Below are 17,845 nucleotides of genomic sequence, written 5' to 3'. Positions count from 1 at the left end.
GCTCCTCCCGCACCATGCCTGCCTGGATGCTGCCATGCTCCTGCCTTGATGATAATGGACTGAACCTCTGAGCCTGTAAGCCAGCCCCAATTAAATGTTGTCCCTTCTAAGACTTGCCTTGGTCATGGTGTCTGTTCTCAGCAGTAAACCCTAACTAAGACAATGTGCCACAATACAATTTCCCACCTCAGTCATTTCCACATAAAATCTTCTACTGAGCTCTGCGGTGTTTTCCACACACGGTGTTTAGTCCATAGTAATCCTAACGGGGGGGGCGGGGGGCACCAGCCTTTCTCAAGGGCTCATCCCCATCCTTTGACTCTCCAGCGCTGTTCCCAAACTGCCTTTCACAAGCTTTGGGAGGTGATCATGATTTGCTGCCTACTGTGACTAAATTGGAGAGGCTTCGGTTGTTTGTTTTGTTTTTTGCACAATACCAAATCTTTTTGTGCGAGAAATGCCCCCCATTCAAAGTGGTATTCACAAATAAAATCAAACCACGGTGATTAGGATAGCAATTAATGTTAATGAAAAGCCAAAGTACATTCTGCATGTATAAAACGGCTCAGCATTGTGCTTTGAATAATATAATTGGAGTATTTCATATACTATGTACTCAAAGGTGCTTCACTAACATCTGATGCCTTCAGGTATACAGATCCATTTTTATTTTTACTTTAATGAAACACATTAGGCTGGGTGCTGATAAAGAGAGCAGGCTTCTCTAGCTCACAGCTCTGGAGGCTGCTCACAGAACTGGGTTCTATTGAAAGTACATCTACTATGTACTTATTACCGTGAAAAGGGTGCTAGGGAAAGCTGGATCCTCAACAGAATATGTTGTTGTCTCTAGAAAAAGTATGGGATGTGTTCAAACTGGTAGGAACATCCTTATGTGGCTGAGAGACCAGAAATTGGGGAACTACCCTGACAGCCAGAATATCACGATACTCCTCTAGGGTGTCCCTGCTTCCCCTTCTTTCTTCTCTCATGAAATAATTGTTCCTGTCAACCTTCTGGTACCCCCTACCTTAAATGTATTCGCTAAGGACAAGCACAGAAATCTTTAGGGCATAAGATCATGTCACTCTCTTCAACTGCAAGGTATGCTTTTGCATCATGGCGTGGCTTCCGTGGCTTCTGTGACTGGGCTTCAGCCACTCAGTCTCATTCAGAAAGCAGTTCTCAAGGAAGTGGAGCAGTGGTAAAAAAAAAAAAAAATCAAACAGAAGTTTGTTTCCCCTCACAGAAAAAAAACAAGATGGCAGGCTAATAAGGTACTCCATGGTGAAGAGCACCTTTATTCTGTATTCTGTCCATGCTCATTCATACATAGTATTCACACCCTGACCACAAGATCACTGCTTGACCTGCCCTCAGATCTGCCTTCTAGTCAGAGTAAGGGTGAAAGAGAACAACCTTCACTTCTGAGATCTTTTCTAGAAATAGCATATGCCATTTCCAATTAGATTCCATTAGTCAGAATTAGTCACCTATGCACATCAAAGGACACCGGGAAGCGTGGTCATTATTCGAGGACTAGGTTGTTCTTTTTGATATGAGAGTCTTTTATTTCTTCTTAGTGGAATGTGATAATCTGGTATAAAAGTCACAGGCAGATTGAGGGATGCCAAAAAAGGTAGTTTGACCCTGTAAGAATTTGTAAAGCTTCCCTCTTCCCACTATCTTCTTAAACCAGAGCATGATGCTCTCTGTTCTCTCAGGCAGGAGCCCCCACATTGTTTGTCACACGGTTTGTGACTGTTTGCCTGCCAGCCCTCGCTGAGTTAGATGGCACAAGGCCTCTGGGTGACTGTTCTCCACAGGTAAAAGAAAAATCATGACAAGCAGCTCTGAATAAAGACGTGCACGGAAATCAAATGAAACAAAGAATCACTCTCTTTGCAGGGGTATTTTCCCCTGTCAGCATCTTCTAATATGTAGTTGGCTTGTTTGTTTCCTTGGGTCTCAGACATCACCTAGAGATTTTCCTTTGCCATACGGAATCATTCTTTGCTTCAGCTATCAATCTGTGTAGTAAGACTTCTGCTCCAGGTTCAGAGGGACTCAGCAAAAAAAAAAAAAAGCAATGTGCCTGTCTCAGTAAGCTCACCTCATGGTCACCAGTAAAGCAACAAATTCTCCAAGACAAGCGTGAGGACGTAAGATCTGGTGGCAAAATTGAACCTCCGGAACAACAAAGAATAATTTTGAAGTCGTAGCGAACAAGAAAGAATTAGAGGTAATCACGGTAGCCATAGAAACCCCCACGGAAGACACATTGACCACACACGGCAGCCTTGCTCAGAGAGAAGGCAAAGGAGGCAATTTCCCTTTTGAAAGCTAATTCAACCACTAGCTGCTCTCTTCCCCGAGGATGCCTTAAATAAAGAGAACCATGAGTTATATTTTCTCATGGCTAGATCATCTCTTTCTGAGGAGATCATAACCCCTTCAGCCAGTATGGATCCTCTGTATACATTTATTTGATCATGTTTGTAGTAGCAAGCCCTAAATTTTGCACATGAGCCATGCTCAGGCAATGCTTTTGACTGATGCTGTGGGCCACACCACAGGTGGGACACAGTGGTGTATGCGGGAGCCACTTGGAAACATCAATTAGCAAGGCCATAAACAGGAGTCCCAGAGAGAAGTGTGCTAGAAAAGGAAAGGTATGAAGGTTGCAGGAAGAGAACTCATGGTAGGTAGGTGTAGGCCACAGTTATCTATGCATGGTCAATGGCATTAGGATGTTACGTCATCTGCCTTGCTCAACAGGAAGCCGCCAAGTATGCTGCTGTAATTTCTAACCACATATTGATCTGTTTCGTTTTTAAAATGACAAGAGGGTAAAAGACAGCATAAGATCTTCTATAGAAAGAGACAAGCTGACAATTTCTTGACCAGAAAAAAAGACTTAACATTCTTAAACATTTACGAGAGCACAGTGCTGTTGTTTTGACTTTGTCTACCATGACCCAGAGCGGTGGCTCTCAACTTTCCTAATGCCGAGACACTTTAACACGGTTCCTCATGTGGTGGTGGCCCCTATCACAAAATTATTTCCCTGCTGCTTCATAACTGTAATTTCGCTACTGTTATAAACCAGGATGTAAATACCTGATTGCTATGCAGGATAGCTGATATGAGACCCAAGAACCACTAACGTAGAGGCAAGTTAGTAAAAACTCAGTGTCCCTTCACAAGCAGGGAGAAGGAAGTGAATCCCTGTGTTCAGCCCTGATGAAGTCTGTTAGCCTCTTAGGAAGTGTAGGTGCATCTCACTATGATGAAAACGGCACGTTTAAAGTTTGGTAAATACCACACTGCATGTGTTTAATTGGCGCACATCATTAGTAACATCGCTTAGTGTAATTCATCGCTCACAGTTGTGAAAATGCTGTCCGGGTATCGAGATGGCTAGTGAACATTTAATTGACACAACAGCACACATTTTTGAATCGATCCATGTCTTTAACTTGTACCAGTTTTACATTTCATTTAGCACAGAATAGCTACCCAAGACACAGCTCCTGCAGAAGGCAAGCTTGACGCCTCCTCTCCTGGTAACTTTATATGATGAGAATCAGTGCAGTAGAGTCCAGAATGTATCGTGTGGGGATGATCCCCTGGGACCATCCCCATCTTTAGTTCATTTGTTTACGTTTATTCATTTATGTATTTCTTTAACATGAGTTCACGGATACCATGTGTCCTCTGGAAAAGGCAAGCTTTGACTTCTCTAAGGTGCTAGGGACTGAGGGTAAGGTGTCTCCCATGCTAGGCAAGCCCTCTACCACCCAGCTGTTTCTTCAACTCTGCCTTTACTGCTAGGTCCCTATTTGGAAAACAAAAAAGACTCCCTTCAATGATACATGACTAATAAAGAGAAGCTTTTTTATAAGTTAGCCTGCACCATAGCCTTGCTAAGGACCTCTATTTAACAAACATCTAAAATCTCTCTGTTTGCTGTCATGGGTTCGTAAAAAAGATTTTCTAGGCTTTCCTTTTCTGTGAGTACCTCTTGCATGGAAAACATTTTATTTATAAGCTTTTGCTAGTCTACATCGATCATGAATTCCTTTTTGTGTCTTTAGCGCTCCCCCAGCCCCCACCCCACCCCCAGACAAACCATCTTTGTATAGACATCCTTTGGTCATTGGGCCAGAAAAAGTTCCTAGACTGTAACTTTCAGGCAGATAGAACTTAGGGGCCATGGCAAGGCAGAAGTAGAAATCTAGCCAGGCGGTGGTGCCACACGCCTTTAATCCCAGCACTTGGGAGGCAGAGGCAGGCAGATTTCTGAGTTCAAGGCCAGCCTGGTCTACAAAGTGAGTTCCAGGACAGCCAGGGCTATACAGAGAAACCCTGTCCTGAAAAACCAAAAAAGAAAAAAAAAAGAAGTAGAAATCTAAGAGGTGCAGGAGCAAGTCACCTGCCATCTTCAGCCTTACTGATTCCTAGATGCTTGGGGATTGTCTCCTCCCTGTATGGCTGCACTGCCACGTTTGCAGTGAACAGATGCTACTTGAATCACAGTATGGACCACTCAGGGAAACTCTGCATGCATGTGTTATCAATGATTAAGTCTTTATACTGTATTTGAGATTGAATATAGATAAAGCGAGTATCTCCATTCATCATTTAGTAGTAGACTGATTTCAAACGACCAGTGGTTAAAATTTCTCATCAGTAGTTTTGAACTATTCAGCAATGAAACTGGAGACTGGATTCAACCCTAAACGCCAACAGACAGAAAAACAAGCAAGCAAACAAAGCAAACAACGAGAAAACTAAAACACAGATGAAAGAGTGAGGAGCTTCACAGGGCCTAGACAGAGAGAGAGCCAGTGTTGTCACGTGCTCACAATTCCATGTGTCCTATGGAAAAGCCAAGCTCTGGCCTCTCTAAAGCCCGTGTCTTTCTTCATGAGGCCAAGTGTGTGCATTTTATCCGACCCTGTGTGCTCACCGGCCATTTATCTTTCCCTTTTGAGAATCCGAAATGACATTTTTGAATTGGCTTTCCAGAACAATGATTAAAATGACAACTTTTGTACTGTAGGAAGCTTTGAAAGAAAGAAGTTTAAAACACGCTGTCAGGATGACCTCAGTCAGCTCCTGAAGAGTGCACAATGTTAAAGTCAAAAGAAAAATAAAGTCTCCTGCTGGAACCACAGCCTGTTTCCAGAGTTGGGGACAACCTGAGCTCAGATTTGAAGTCAGTGTGAGCTCCCACTGCAGGATCTGCAGGGGTGACCTCTCCTACAGAATAAGCAGAGCATGAGCAGAGACTTCCATTCACATCTTTAGGGTCGGGAGCCTCTTTGCTGAATGTGAAATAACCAAGAAAATCAACTTAATAAAAGCAAAGGTTCGTTTTGTCTCATGGTCTTGGAGAGATAACACGATAGATCACTTAGTCCTGTGGGTTATGATATGTGGTGGACCATCATATCATGGCAGATATACATGGTGGAGGAAGACTGTTTAATCCCACTGCTGCCAGGAATTAAGACGAGCAAGAACTATGATCCAGGTTGGAGAGATGGCTCAGTGGTTAAGAGCACTGACTGCTCTTCCAGAGGTCCTGAGTTCACGTGGTGGCTTACAACCATCTGTAATGAGATCAGATGCCCTCTTCTGGTGTGTCTGTAAACAGCTACAGTGTACTCACATATAATAAATAAATAAATCTTTAAAACAAAAAACAAACAAAAAAACCCTAAAACACTGTAATCCTAGATCACAGTATCCCCAATGACATAACTTCCTCCCAGTAGACTCCATCTAGTATCCTACCAGTAACACTGAAGGGTAGCAACCAAGTCCTCAACACACTGACCTTTGGGGACTGCTTAGGATCCAAACCATGGCAACCAGAAGAAAAGATGGCACGAGATTTAGCCAATGCACTTTCTTAGTTACTGGGTTTTTTTGTTTTGTTTTGTTTTTTAAGATTTAGTAATTGTATGTATGTTAGTATACTATCACTGTCTCTAGACTCATCAGAAGAGGGCAGCAGATCCCATTACAGATGGTAGTGAGCCACCATGTGGATGCTAGGAATTGAACTCAGGACCCCTGGAAGCAGTAGCCAGTGCTCTTAACCGCTGAACCATCTCTCGAGCCTTCCTTCCTTCCTCTCGGTTTACAGGACACTTAGCTCTCTGAGGACAGAAATCCATGGGCAAGTTTCCCCACATCAATGATCTATTTGATCTGCAGATGATCGATAGGCACGCTTGTTTGGGTGCTATAATTATTCCTTCAGAATTTCAAACAGAAAGGTGTGACAGACAAAAGATACAATGTTACATGTTAAAGACTTAATGGGCCACTGGCTTCTTTTGTTTTGTTTTTGTTTTTTTAATCTTCACTTACAGAATGCTCTCTGCGCCTATAGTAATAGCCTGTGCATCGTCAGAAAGATATAAGAGGGACACTAAGCCAGGCTGCCAAGAAGTTGACCTGAGAAAGACAGATACAAACAATCCTGTGGGCTCTAGGGAGTGGGCATGAGATGCCATAAAATCATAAGATCATAACAGGAAATGTTTTCCTCAGAAACCTAGCCCTTTAGATATGCTAAATTTGTGATTACCATGTAAATTGGGGCCAGAGGCTGAAGATTGCTCTTGGTTCAATTTCCAGCATTTGAATCTGGGCAGCTCACATCCCCCTGTCACTCCAGCTCATACCCTCACACCTACATATAATAAAAAAATAATTAAACACCTTTTTAAAAATCATGTAAAGAAGGATTGGAGAAAAGGCCAAGGAAAGATACATTCAGCGACAGGGATCATAACGGAAAAAAGTTACCGTGTCAAAGAACTTGGAAATGACTTCCACCCAGTGTGATGATACTTAGTGATCTCAGCCTAGAGTGGTAGTACGCAGTGATTTGAGCCCAGTGCCGTGTGACTTCAATGTACTCCCATCCCTCAGAGACTGAGGCAAGATTGAGTGCTCTATCCTGGGCTGTGTAGCAGGAGTCTGTCTCAGAAAATAAAACAGCCATAAAATTCTATTTCACAGTTTCCTTGACCCAGGGTGAGCCTTAGACCCTTACAAAGGTGAGAAAGACCTTTCCAGTGAACGCTGTTTTTAGGGTCAGCCTGAAGTTCCCCCAGAAACCCATCAGAAATGTGTAGTCACAGATAACAGCAGTATATATCAGTGCCAAGGAAAACACTAACTCCTTGTCTTTGTTTTTCATTCCGCAGGTCTTTGCCCAAGACGGGTCTGGAACTTAACGGGGTTCCCATGACCCCTGCGATTGCTTCCAGTCAGCAATGAAAGGGTTATCCGGTAGCCGCAGCCACCACCATGGGATCACCTGCGAGGCAGCCTGTGACTCCTTGTCACACCACTCAGACCACAAGCCGTACCTGCTGAGCCCCGTAGACCACCACCCTGCGGACCATCCCTACTACACCCAGCGGAATTCTTTCCAGGCGGAGTGCGTAGGGCCCTTCAGCGACCCACTGGCCAGCAGCACCTTCCCGCGCAGGCACTACACCTCGCAGCAGGAGCTGAAGGACGAGAGTGCCCTGGTACCACGCACCCTGGCCACCAAGGCGAATCGCCTCCCCACCAACCTGCTGGATCAGTTTGAGAGGCAGCTGCCCCTCAGCCGCGATGGCTATCACACTCTACAGTATAAGCGCACCGCTGTGGAGCATCGCAGCGATAGCCCCGGCCGCATCCGGCACCTGGTCCACTCGGTCCAGAAGCTCTTTACTAAGTCTCATTCCTTGGAGGGGCCATCCAAAGGCAGCGTCAACGGGGGCAAGGCTAGCCCTGATGAGTCGCAAACTCTGAGATATGGCAAGCGCAGCAAGAGCAAGGAGAGGCGATCAGAATCCAAGGCTAGATCCAATGCTTCTAACGCCTCCCCCACCTCTCCCAGTTGGTGGAGTTCAGATGACAACCTGGATGGTGACATGTGCCTCTACCACACGCCCTCGGGTGTGATGACCATGGGCAGGTGTCCTGACCGCTCCGCTTCGCAGTACTTCATGGAAGCCTACAACACCATCAGCGAGCAGGCAGTGAAGGCTTCCCGGAGTAACAATGACATCAAGTGTTCCACCTGTGCCAACCTGCCAGTCACGCTGGATGCCCCGCTTCTGAAGAAGAGTGCCTGGTCCTCCACTCTCACCGTGAGCAGAGCCCGAGAGGTTTATCAGAAAGCCTCGGTGAACATGGATCAGGCCATGGTGAAGTCCGAAGCTTGTCAACAAGAGCGGTCCTGCCAGTACTTACAGGTACTATCTATGTTAAATGATAGATGCTGTAAAATTGTTCATGACTGGGTTGTGTGGGCTTTGCTCCTGGGTTCTACTCTTGGCTCTATTCTGAACTGTCTAGATCAACTCGGCCAGATTATTTACCATTTCAGTGATTAATTAAAGCTACCAGGAAAACTCAAGGAGATATCTTCTAGCAACTTCATTCATTTCTATTTAGCTATTAGATATGGCGCATGCGTCTTCCTTGTGGCGGTAATTGATCTCCAGCCTGCCCCACTTCCAAGACACAGAATAGCAGGGTGATGCCCTGCAGAGGTGGAGACGGAGGCAGTTTGGGGATCCGCTAAGCACAGCTGCAGAAGCCCAGGACAACAGAGGAGAGGGGGTGCCGGGGAAGCATCAGTGCAGTAAAATACAATTAGTGGTTGCATATAAATCCCACACACAGCCACCAAGCAGGCGGCTCTTCCCTTTCCACTTCTACTCCCGTTTCCCCTTCTGCCTCCAGCTCAGTTAAATGAGATTCACCTGGATAAAAATATCAGCGCAGGCAGGCAGAGCTGTCTTCCCTCTTTTCCTGCCTCCGGGAATTTTTTTTTCCTAAGACACACAAGACTCCACATAATGAACCTCGTGGGTTCCCGGCCCCGCCCCCTTTCAGAGCGTCCATTTCTCTTTCTTTCCTGCTGTCCCTATATCTTTCAGAGAAAGTTTTTACAAGACCATAAAAGCCTAGCATAATCATCTCCATTCTCTCCGTCAGAAAAATATGCCGGGAAAAATTCTTCGAGGGAGAAGGCGGTTATATTTCCCACATTAAATCCTTTCTGATAAATATAGTTTTCTGGGGAATGCCTGTCCTGAGCCCTGAGAACAGTCTAGGCTGGCACTGCTGGGCAAGGTCAGGGACAGGACCCAAGCCCAAAGTTTAGCAGAAACTCCTATGTCGCAAGGCATGTTCGAGTTTCTCACTGGAGGTAGATCTGCATTGTTTGCTGCATGACTGCTCTGTGTATAAATAGATCACCAAGAAAAGCTGGAGAGATTTCTCAGTGGTTAAGAGCACCCGCTGTTCTTTCAGAGGATCCAGGTTCAGTTCCCAACACCCACACAGTGGTTTGCAACTATTTGCAACTCCAGTCCTAGGAGGTTCAACACCCTCTTCTGACCTCTGCTGGCACCAAGCACACACATGGCACACATACATACATACATACATACATACATACATACATACATACAGGCTGGCCAAGAATGATTGGTAACTTTCGAGCTAAAAAGGTTCATCGAACCCACTTAGTATAGAAAAAAAAAGTGAACTCAAATGAAAGCTTAGTGGGTTATACTGTTAGCGTGAGGCAGAAGTAGGACTAGAACCCAAGACTCTTCATAAAATGACCATTCTAAGATAAGAATTGTAAGTTAAGGATTTAAAAATGACTTAAGCATAGACATTTATGCTATATTGAGAGTACTTTGATAAAAAAAAATAGCTGTCTTGAGGAAAGGGTGGGAAAGGAGATAGAGATATCTTAGAAACTGGCATGTTTTCTATGCGAAGACTTAGATGGTAAGACTGTCAAAGCCCTTTGTTGCAGTGGGGTAAACAAAATGAGAGTTAGAAGGTTGCCATCCATGGGTCCGACGCCAGCCGTTGTTCCGTTTGCTCACCGGTACTTGTACAAAAGTTTACATTCTCCACCCTGAAGTTTATTTTCTTTTTTTCTTTTTTTTAATGCCTTTAAATTCAAAAATCTCAAAAAAGGAGTAAAGTATGCAAAGACAGACAAAAGAAAAAGAAACTGGATGTGACCCACAACGTCACTGCCCACTGGACACTGTGGTGAATGTGTTCCAAGAGCTGGGTTGATAAGACTATCTACAAAGGGAGAAACGGAAGCTTTAAAATACTGAGGCGCCAGGCAGTGGTGGCGCACGCCTTTAATCCCAGCACTCGGGAAGCAGAGGCAGACGGATTTCTGAGTTCAAGGCCAGCCTGGTCTGCAAAGTGAGTTCCAGGACAGCCAGGGCTACACAGAGAAACCCTGTCTTGAAAAGCAAAAAAAAAAATAAAAAATAAAAAATAAAAAAAATAAAAAATAAAAATAAAATATAATAAAATACTGAGGTATTTTGACTTATGACCTGGAGGTTATAAGGCGGAAACTTGGGCTTATCCGGTACTTCATGCAGAAGCTGAGTTGAAAGGTAGGGGAGAAGAAAGTAGAATAATTGTAAACATTCTGCAGTTACTTCAGAATTAACTTTTAAGTATCAAGTGTGGGACTTAATACGTGCTTGTCAGTGGCTCTCACACTGTCATGACCAGAAACCTCTACTTTCAAATTGCTTACCATCTTTAGGCTAGTTCTTTTAAATAAAATATTTAAGAAAGCTATAAGAAAAACTGGAGTGAATCATCCGCTCACGTATCTGTCACTCGCTTAGGCACACAGAGGCCAATAGATCTCTCTCAATAGATCTCAATAGATTCCCTCTGCCCCGTTCTCCTCTTGATACCTGGAACAATGGAAACTTTATTTGGTACCATTTTTTTATTATTATTATTCTTGAAACTGTCAAAAAGTTAATATTTTCTTTCATAGCTTGAGCAAGAATTAATCCTGATCTGTGTTTATTTATCCTTTTAAATATGCACTGGAATCTATGTTGCAACTTATTTAATACATGTTGGCATTGACTGAGTTCCTGTTCTGTAGAAGGCCTTCGGCGTGAAAGCACAAGGCTGATTCTCTGTCTTAGGAGGGGGCACCGCCATGTCAGTGAGCAGTGAGCATGGAGAACCACAACTTCTTCCTGCCTGCTGTGCTGAGGCTAGAGTGTTCTTGCACAGAACACTCTAGGGAGCTAAATACTGAATGATTGTGAAGAGAAAGTGAGTAGGAGATGCCTGCTGAGCCTAGAAAAGAGAGTAGGCGATGCCCCCTGAGTTCTAGAAAAAGAAAGAATGTGATATCCTGGTGGTATCATATTTTCTTCTCAGAAAATAGGATTATCTGGCCCCTATCTGTTCTTGTGGGACAGTTTCATGTATCAAGTCATTTTTTTTGAAGCAACTTTGGAGAAACAAAACGAGTTGTTTTGTTTTCTAGTAATATTACTGTAGGGCTGGTTGACTTAAAGCTGGCTCTGCTGACATCTTGAGCATCATATCACAAAGTTCCGTTAACACACAAAGCTCAGTTCCACAGGGAACACCAGGCTTTTAGTCCCTATCTGCTGCTAACTGGAGCCATCCTTTAGATTTTGAAGCCTACTTCATCTACTGAAAAACAAGGCCCTTGACTCTAGAAAGCTCTAATCTCTATGCACATCTTTTTTTAATTGAGCACCTCAGTGTACAAATTAGAGAAATCTCTAAGATTTGGAAGGACGGTGGTTCTGGGTTCACAGATGTCTGCTGTAGGCAGATGCCTCTCAGATGTTATATCATTTGTTCTTTGAAATTTTAAAAAGCATTTCATAAGGAAAAAAAATTAGGAAACTATATCAAATAACTTGACCAAGGGCACATAGCAAGATGGCAAACTGACTACTAATTATTTTCCCTTTAAAGTCTGAATTCTTTCCATTCACCAGGGTCAATCCCTATCCTCTCCACATACAGAAAGAGGATCTATATCGCATGCCCTTTATGTGTTAGAAACCATCTAGATCTCCTTTAATACTCAAAACAACTTAATAAAAGATTACATTTGCTTCAAATATTTTCACAACTTTTTCTTGAACAAAAATGGAGTTCCATTCTGATATTCGTGTTCACTGGTCATTGATATTTTTATCTATTTGCCTAACAAATTCGTATTGTATTCATCCTGCTTCCCTTCCACTATTACTTCTTCCCAGGAGTCTTCCTTTGATTTAGCTTTACAGACAAGGCTGACAGAGACACAAAGAATGCAGAGTAGACAGGACAGCCAACAGCTGACCCCAGGTCTCTCCAGGTCTCTAATATGTTTCAGATGTAGATGTTAATGTATGGTTTATTTTATTGTCTGTCTTCCTCTAAAACAAACTCGTGTGCATTCGACCTGCAACATGCCCATGCCAAGAAAAGAATGCCAACCTGGAATTAGCCTGCCAGCAGAAAGGAAAGCAAAATCCCTCATTTGATTCCAAAATAAATGAGTAACCAGTGAATTACTGAAGAATATTAATTAATACGTATTCACCAAATGGAATTTAAATATTAAAATACATCTTCTGTCTTTGGAGAGTTTCACACAGACTGAAGTTAAGGCAGCTTCTTGTCATGACTGTGTTGAGACCTGAGGGGTCGATATGTGTCTAACCTGTGACTGACAATGACTGGCTTGCAATCACTGTACGCTGTAATCAATATACTCAATGGGTAATATGTGCTCACTCACAAGCTGTTTTAGTTAATTCTTTTTAAAAAAGGCTCCCCATTCCCCCAATATTGTTATTTTTAAATGTCAAGAATCAGATGTCTGCTGTTGAGAACTGTTGTACAGCTGCCAGTGACTGCCTGTATCAGGGCTTGGAGCAAGAGCATGGATTTGAAGACATTAAAACTGTTTAATTCTCAGCTGAGATGTGGTTGGCTTTTGTACATTTGGAATAGAGCATTTATGGCACACCTCAGGGTAAGTGCTAATAGTTAAGTAAACAGAATAGGCTCGGGGGAGGGTTGTTTTCTTTTTCTTTTCTTTCTTTCTTTTTTTTTTTAAGTAGAATTCTTGGTTGTGTTTATGCCTCTTTCTATAAATGTTCTGTGCAGAGTGAGTGGCATATTAAGCCATTCGGAAGAGAAAGGTTTTAGATTTCCAACTGTTCACCTAAGAAGAAGAAGAAAAAAAAATCCCTTCGAATCTTGTATTTAGCATTCATCCTTCATCCAGCGGCAGAAACAGGAAAGGGGAAGGGAAACCTCTCCCTCTCCGTGGAAGTAGAGAGACACACAGAGGGAGCGAGCGAGCGAGAGAGCGCAGACAGGACCGAGGAAGCCAGAGCTCTCAGAGATGAAGCTGTAGGCAACAAAATGATCGACCTTTTTAAGGCTGAGTGGGTTTCTTCAGTTTGCGTGCAAGTTTCCCGAAATGGAAGGACTGACCAGGTTTGGGTATAAACAACTCTTTTGTTACTTTGTATCTGATGGCTGAGAGCAGCTGGTTTGGAAGTGGTTTTTGCAAAGGCAAGAGCGGAAGGAGAGTTTCAGTTGTGCTGTTATTTTCTTTCCTCTCTATAAGCAATGCTTAGTGTGTCCGCAAGAGCTAACAAACTAATGTATGTATAGATGTGAATCAGGTGTGAATCAGGTGGGGACATCAGGTGCCTAGAAGTCATTCTGCCTGGGGGCTTCTTGAAATCCTGCTTCCTGGGGTCTTGTTGAGTCTGATGAGGGACTAGAGGATGTAAATGTCTGCTGATTGGGATGTAATCAGTCATTTTTCTGACCAAGAATCTTCAGCGCTTTATCTTCCTTTTCAGAATTTAATTCTCTGGATGATGGGATTGTTTGTTGTTGTTGTTGTTGTTGTTGTTGTTGTTGTGGAGCAGTTTTTGTTTTTGTCTCCTCTGTTGTTTGCATGATAGCCCGCAAAGATCCCTAAAGAAACATTCCCAGCAAACGTGAGCTTAGGATTTTATTTTAAAATGCAGGTACATTTATTTTTCAAATCTGTCTCAAGACTGTTTCCATCATTGCCCGGTGGGCGTTTTCTTTTTGTGACTGAGTTTTTTTTGTTGTTGTTGTTTTGTTTTTTTCTTTTCTTCTTCTTCTTTTTTTTTTTCTTGTCTGAAAACTTAAATTATACTGCTTCAGTTTTAACTATTTTACAAAAATTTTATAAAACTGCAATTCTGCTTATGATGTGAGTAGTTGATTTGCTGGCTGCCTTGTCTAAAAACCTTGTCAACCACATTAATAAATTTTTTTATTTTTAATTTGGATTGCTAAGGAACTTGAGTATATTTTATCTGTGACTTATACAATTCCCTCCCTATTTTTCACTGGTCTTAGAAGAGATGCCTCTCCACAGAGACACAAGGGCAAGGTTACTCTGGTTAGGTGCTAACTTAGAACATGGGGTTCCTGCCCACCTACAGAACCCTGGCAATTCTGCCGCTCTCTGCCCTCTACTCTGATTCTCCATGCTTCTCAGAGTTGCCTCTGTCCTATTAATAGGGAGCAAAGAACGACTGGCAAAAATACTCTAAGAAATCAAGAGTCCAGAAAGGGTCAGCAGAGGGAGATGGACAGTATGAGATAACAGAAAAGCCCTCTTAAAGGAAACTTCATTATTCTTGGTCAACAGCTTGATGTCCTGATATCACTGTTACTGGGCACTAAAAACAACTGGCAAGCCACAGCCAGAGGTTTCTGTAAACATTTGCAAAAATCCAGCCCTGGACCACTCAGCAGCCATACACTTGGTTTCTCCTTTTCTGCTCTCCCTGGAGCTCTGCTTAGTTGATGACAGTTAAAGATGACAACTAAGGGCTTACTGGTCTTTTGGACAAAGACTCATCTTTAAACTCTAGTGCATTTGAGATTATAGCATACATGACTTGACAGGGTGACATGTGACTAGCAGAATATATCAGTTTCTTGTTCCAGGCGTGTGTGAGTGTGTGCACATATGTGTGAGTGTGTATGAGTGTGAGTGGGTTTGTGCGTGTGTGTGCATGCCTGTGTGAGAGTGTATGTGTAGATGTGTGTGTGCATGTGTGTTAGTGTGTATGAATGTGTGTACATATGTGTGAATGTGTATGTATGTGTGTATGAGTGTAAGTGAATGGGTTTGTGCATGTGTGTGTGTGTGTGTGTGTTTATGTAAGTGGTCTAGGTAGCACTGACACACTGATTTTGGTTTGGAATTAGGTTTTATTTTTCTCCATTTTTGGAGTTCAGTGTCTTTTAGTGGATCATTGTGACTTAGAGTTTAGTGCAATCAACCTTTTGATTAATTAAGCTCAGTATCATTTATTTTACTCACTTTGGAAGAGCGTGTGTTGCTAGGGTCCATGGCCAGAGAACACAGGCAGGATTGACTCATGTGGAGTTGCCATGTATTATGGCTCTAAGACACAGGAATCTCAAATTCCATATGTTTTAAAATCACAATACCACTTAACACATTTTCTGTCATTAGCCAGGGAAGTTTGGTGGAGAGGGAAAAATCTTCCCTTTTCAGGCATAATTAAGTTAATGTTCATAATCTGCATTGAGTTATATGACATTGCTGTAGAGCGTACTCATTCATCTGAAGAGTTAAACCCATACTTTTGTCTAAAGGGACAAAAGCAGATGCAGTTTTAGCTCTGCTTGTAGGACCCACTGACCTAGTTCTCAAGACCCTCACCCCACCAGCAGACCATAACATGCCACATGAATGGCATCATAACACAGAGGGCATTTTTCTTCTACACACACAAACACATACACACACACACACATGCACATACATACATATATATACACACTCATACACTCACTCACATACTTTTTCTCTCTCTCACATACACACACACTCATATACTCACACACACTCATATACTCTTTCTCTCTCACACACTCACACGCACTCACTAACATTCACTCACATACTCTCTCTCTCTCTCTCTCACACACACACACACACATGCATGCACATGCACAAACCCACTCATTCACATTCATACACATGCACATACATACACATACACACTCATACACTCACACACACTCACTAACACACTCACTCACATACTCTCTCTCTCTCTCTTTCTCTCTCTCACACACACACACACATACACACACACACACACACACACACACACACACACACACGTTCGTCTATGTTCTTAGACTAGAAGGACAGTGGGAATGAGCTTTGGTTTCTGTCAGTGAACAATTCCCAGTTGGAATGATTTCCAAGTTAGTGGATTCTTCAACACTTGAGCCCTCTCTCTGTAACTAAAAGAGGATGACATAGGAGTCATTTGATTAATGTTAACACAATCAAAAGAGGTACCAGGGAGAACAGTGCCCAGAAAGGCATCATATATCCCTCATGCTTGCTTGGACCAATTTCTTATTTCTAGGATTTGGATTCTCTCGGGGATCACCTTCATAAACAGAGAAGAACTCTTTTTTGAAGCTATGATCCTACAAATGTAAGAAAATACAGGGCTCGCCTTTAAAGATGCTTCTCTTCATGTCTTCAAGTTTAATGCTGTGCCATACTTGATGTCTGAGCCAAGGAGACTTCTATACTGAGTTTTCTAGATACACAATGTTTACTTCATATATCTTAGACCACTGTTCCAGTCCCATCAGAGTTTATAATCATTGTTCTCCATGAACTGGAAAGCTGAACCCATGCTTATGAAATGGAAAAACTACCTTTGAAGCATAGTAAGGCTTATTCTGTCCACGGGTGTGTGGATCTACCTCACCTCCACTTAGACACCTGGCCGCCCACAGTCCTGCATAACACATGCATGCTTTTGAGGTCTTTGATCTCTGATTTATGAAATCAGATTTTTTTTAAATTGGACCATTTCACAAAAGCCACAGAAGAATAGCTATGAGGTAAGGAACCTCCCCGCCTTCTTTTCATTGATCCAAGTTAAAAAAAAAAGTCATTACCTTACCTTTTCTGTCTTGTTCTAGATCATTAATCTAGGAATGGCCTAACTCCTCAGTGTGATGACCTAGTGTTAGTTCTTTTCATTCAAATACCTATTCAACAACCATGAAAGAAAACGTCTGCTTCCTGCAGCCTTTGAAAACCCACAATTTATTATCAACCTTCAGGATTGTTCAGTCCCCTGACCTAACTGTCTAGGGGCTTAACGTCTTATTTTTATTTCCTTCTAAATTGTCGTTTTCTGAGTAATAGAAACTCCTCCTTGTAAACCTCCCATTCACAATGTCCCTGGACAGTCTGGACACTGTAGCTTCCATAGATAGATGGTCTGTAGTGACCATCCTATAAAACGAACTTCTGAAAGCATTTACTTCTACTTACGCTTTCTTCAAACGACAAAAGGAAATAGCTTGGCAAGAATCGTCATCTCAGAAGACATGACACAAGTGGACACTTGGTCTGTCAGCCTGGGCTTTCTATTCCCCACTGTGTCTCACGTTCTGCTAAAGCCTGAAGGCTCTTTTCACATCCCCGCTTATTCATGTGCACTACCGTCTTCAGAGGTAATGAGGTCAAAGAGGAAGTGGGAGGGTGATCCGGGACAACATGTGAAACATGTTTGTGCTTTAAAAGGCTCATAGGAGACAAGTGTCCTTGTCAGCTAAGTAAGTGTGTGCAATTTGTAACTCTGTGGTTGCACAGGGCATATTGTATTTTCATGTTATATACTGTTTTTGTGTGGTGTGTGTGTGTGTGTGTGTGTGTGTGTGTAGTGCCTGAGTGGAGATGCATGTTCACATGTGCCACACATGTAGGTGGAGATCGGAGACCAACCTTCGGGAATGTGTTCTCTCTTTCCTCTCTGGGCTCCAGGGATTGAACTCAGATTCTCTGCTTGCACAGCAAATGTCTCTATCTGCTGCCCCAACTCCTTAGCCCCATGATAAGATTTTTGAACTCTTCTTTCCGGAC

The 17,845-nt window shown here is 42.8% G+C and overlaps 1 protein-coding gene across 22 annotated transcripts in view; it reads left to right on the top strand.

Annotated features, from left to right (window-relative positions):
* The window catches only part of Dlgap1 (DLG associated protein 1), an 874,571-nt gene that overhangs the window by 550,266 nt on the left and 306,460 nt on the right, over nt 1-17,845 (top strand). For 6 of the 22 annotated variants that reach the window (XM_029471242.2, XM_021186024.2, XM_085833091.1 and 3 more), the window contains one exon: nt 7,230-8,273. In XM_029471242.2, coding sequence (XP_029327102.1) covers nt 7,299-8,273 — 975 coding nt within the window. In that variant the 5' untranslated portion in view covers nt 7,230-7,298. Of the gene's footprint in view, nt 1-7,229; nt 8,274-12,771; nt 12,887-12,964; nt 13,363-17,845 lie in introns of those variants that run through there. The other 16 variants (XM_021186032.3, XM_021186025.3, XM_085833094.1 and 13 more) reach the window with 12 other exon arrangements.

Source organism: Mus caroli, unplaced genomic scaffold (genome assembly GCF_978045245.1).
Source record: "Mus caroli unplaced genomic scaffold, Mus_caroli_1 scaffold_18, whole genome shotgun sequence".
Taxonomy (NCBI): domain Eukaryota; kingdom Metazoa; phylum Chordata; class Mammalia; order Rodentia; family Muridae; genus Mus; species Mus caroli.
Note: the sequence above shows the minus strand (reverse complement) of the source record. Positions and strands in the feature narration are given on the sequence as shown.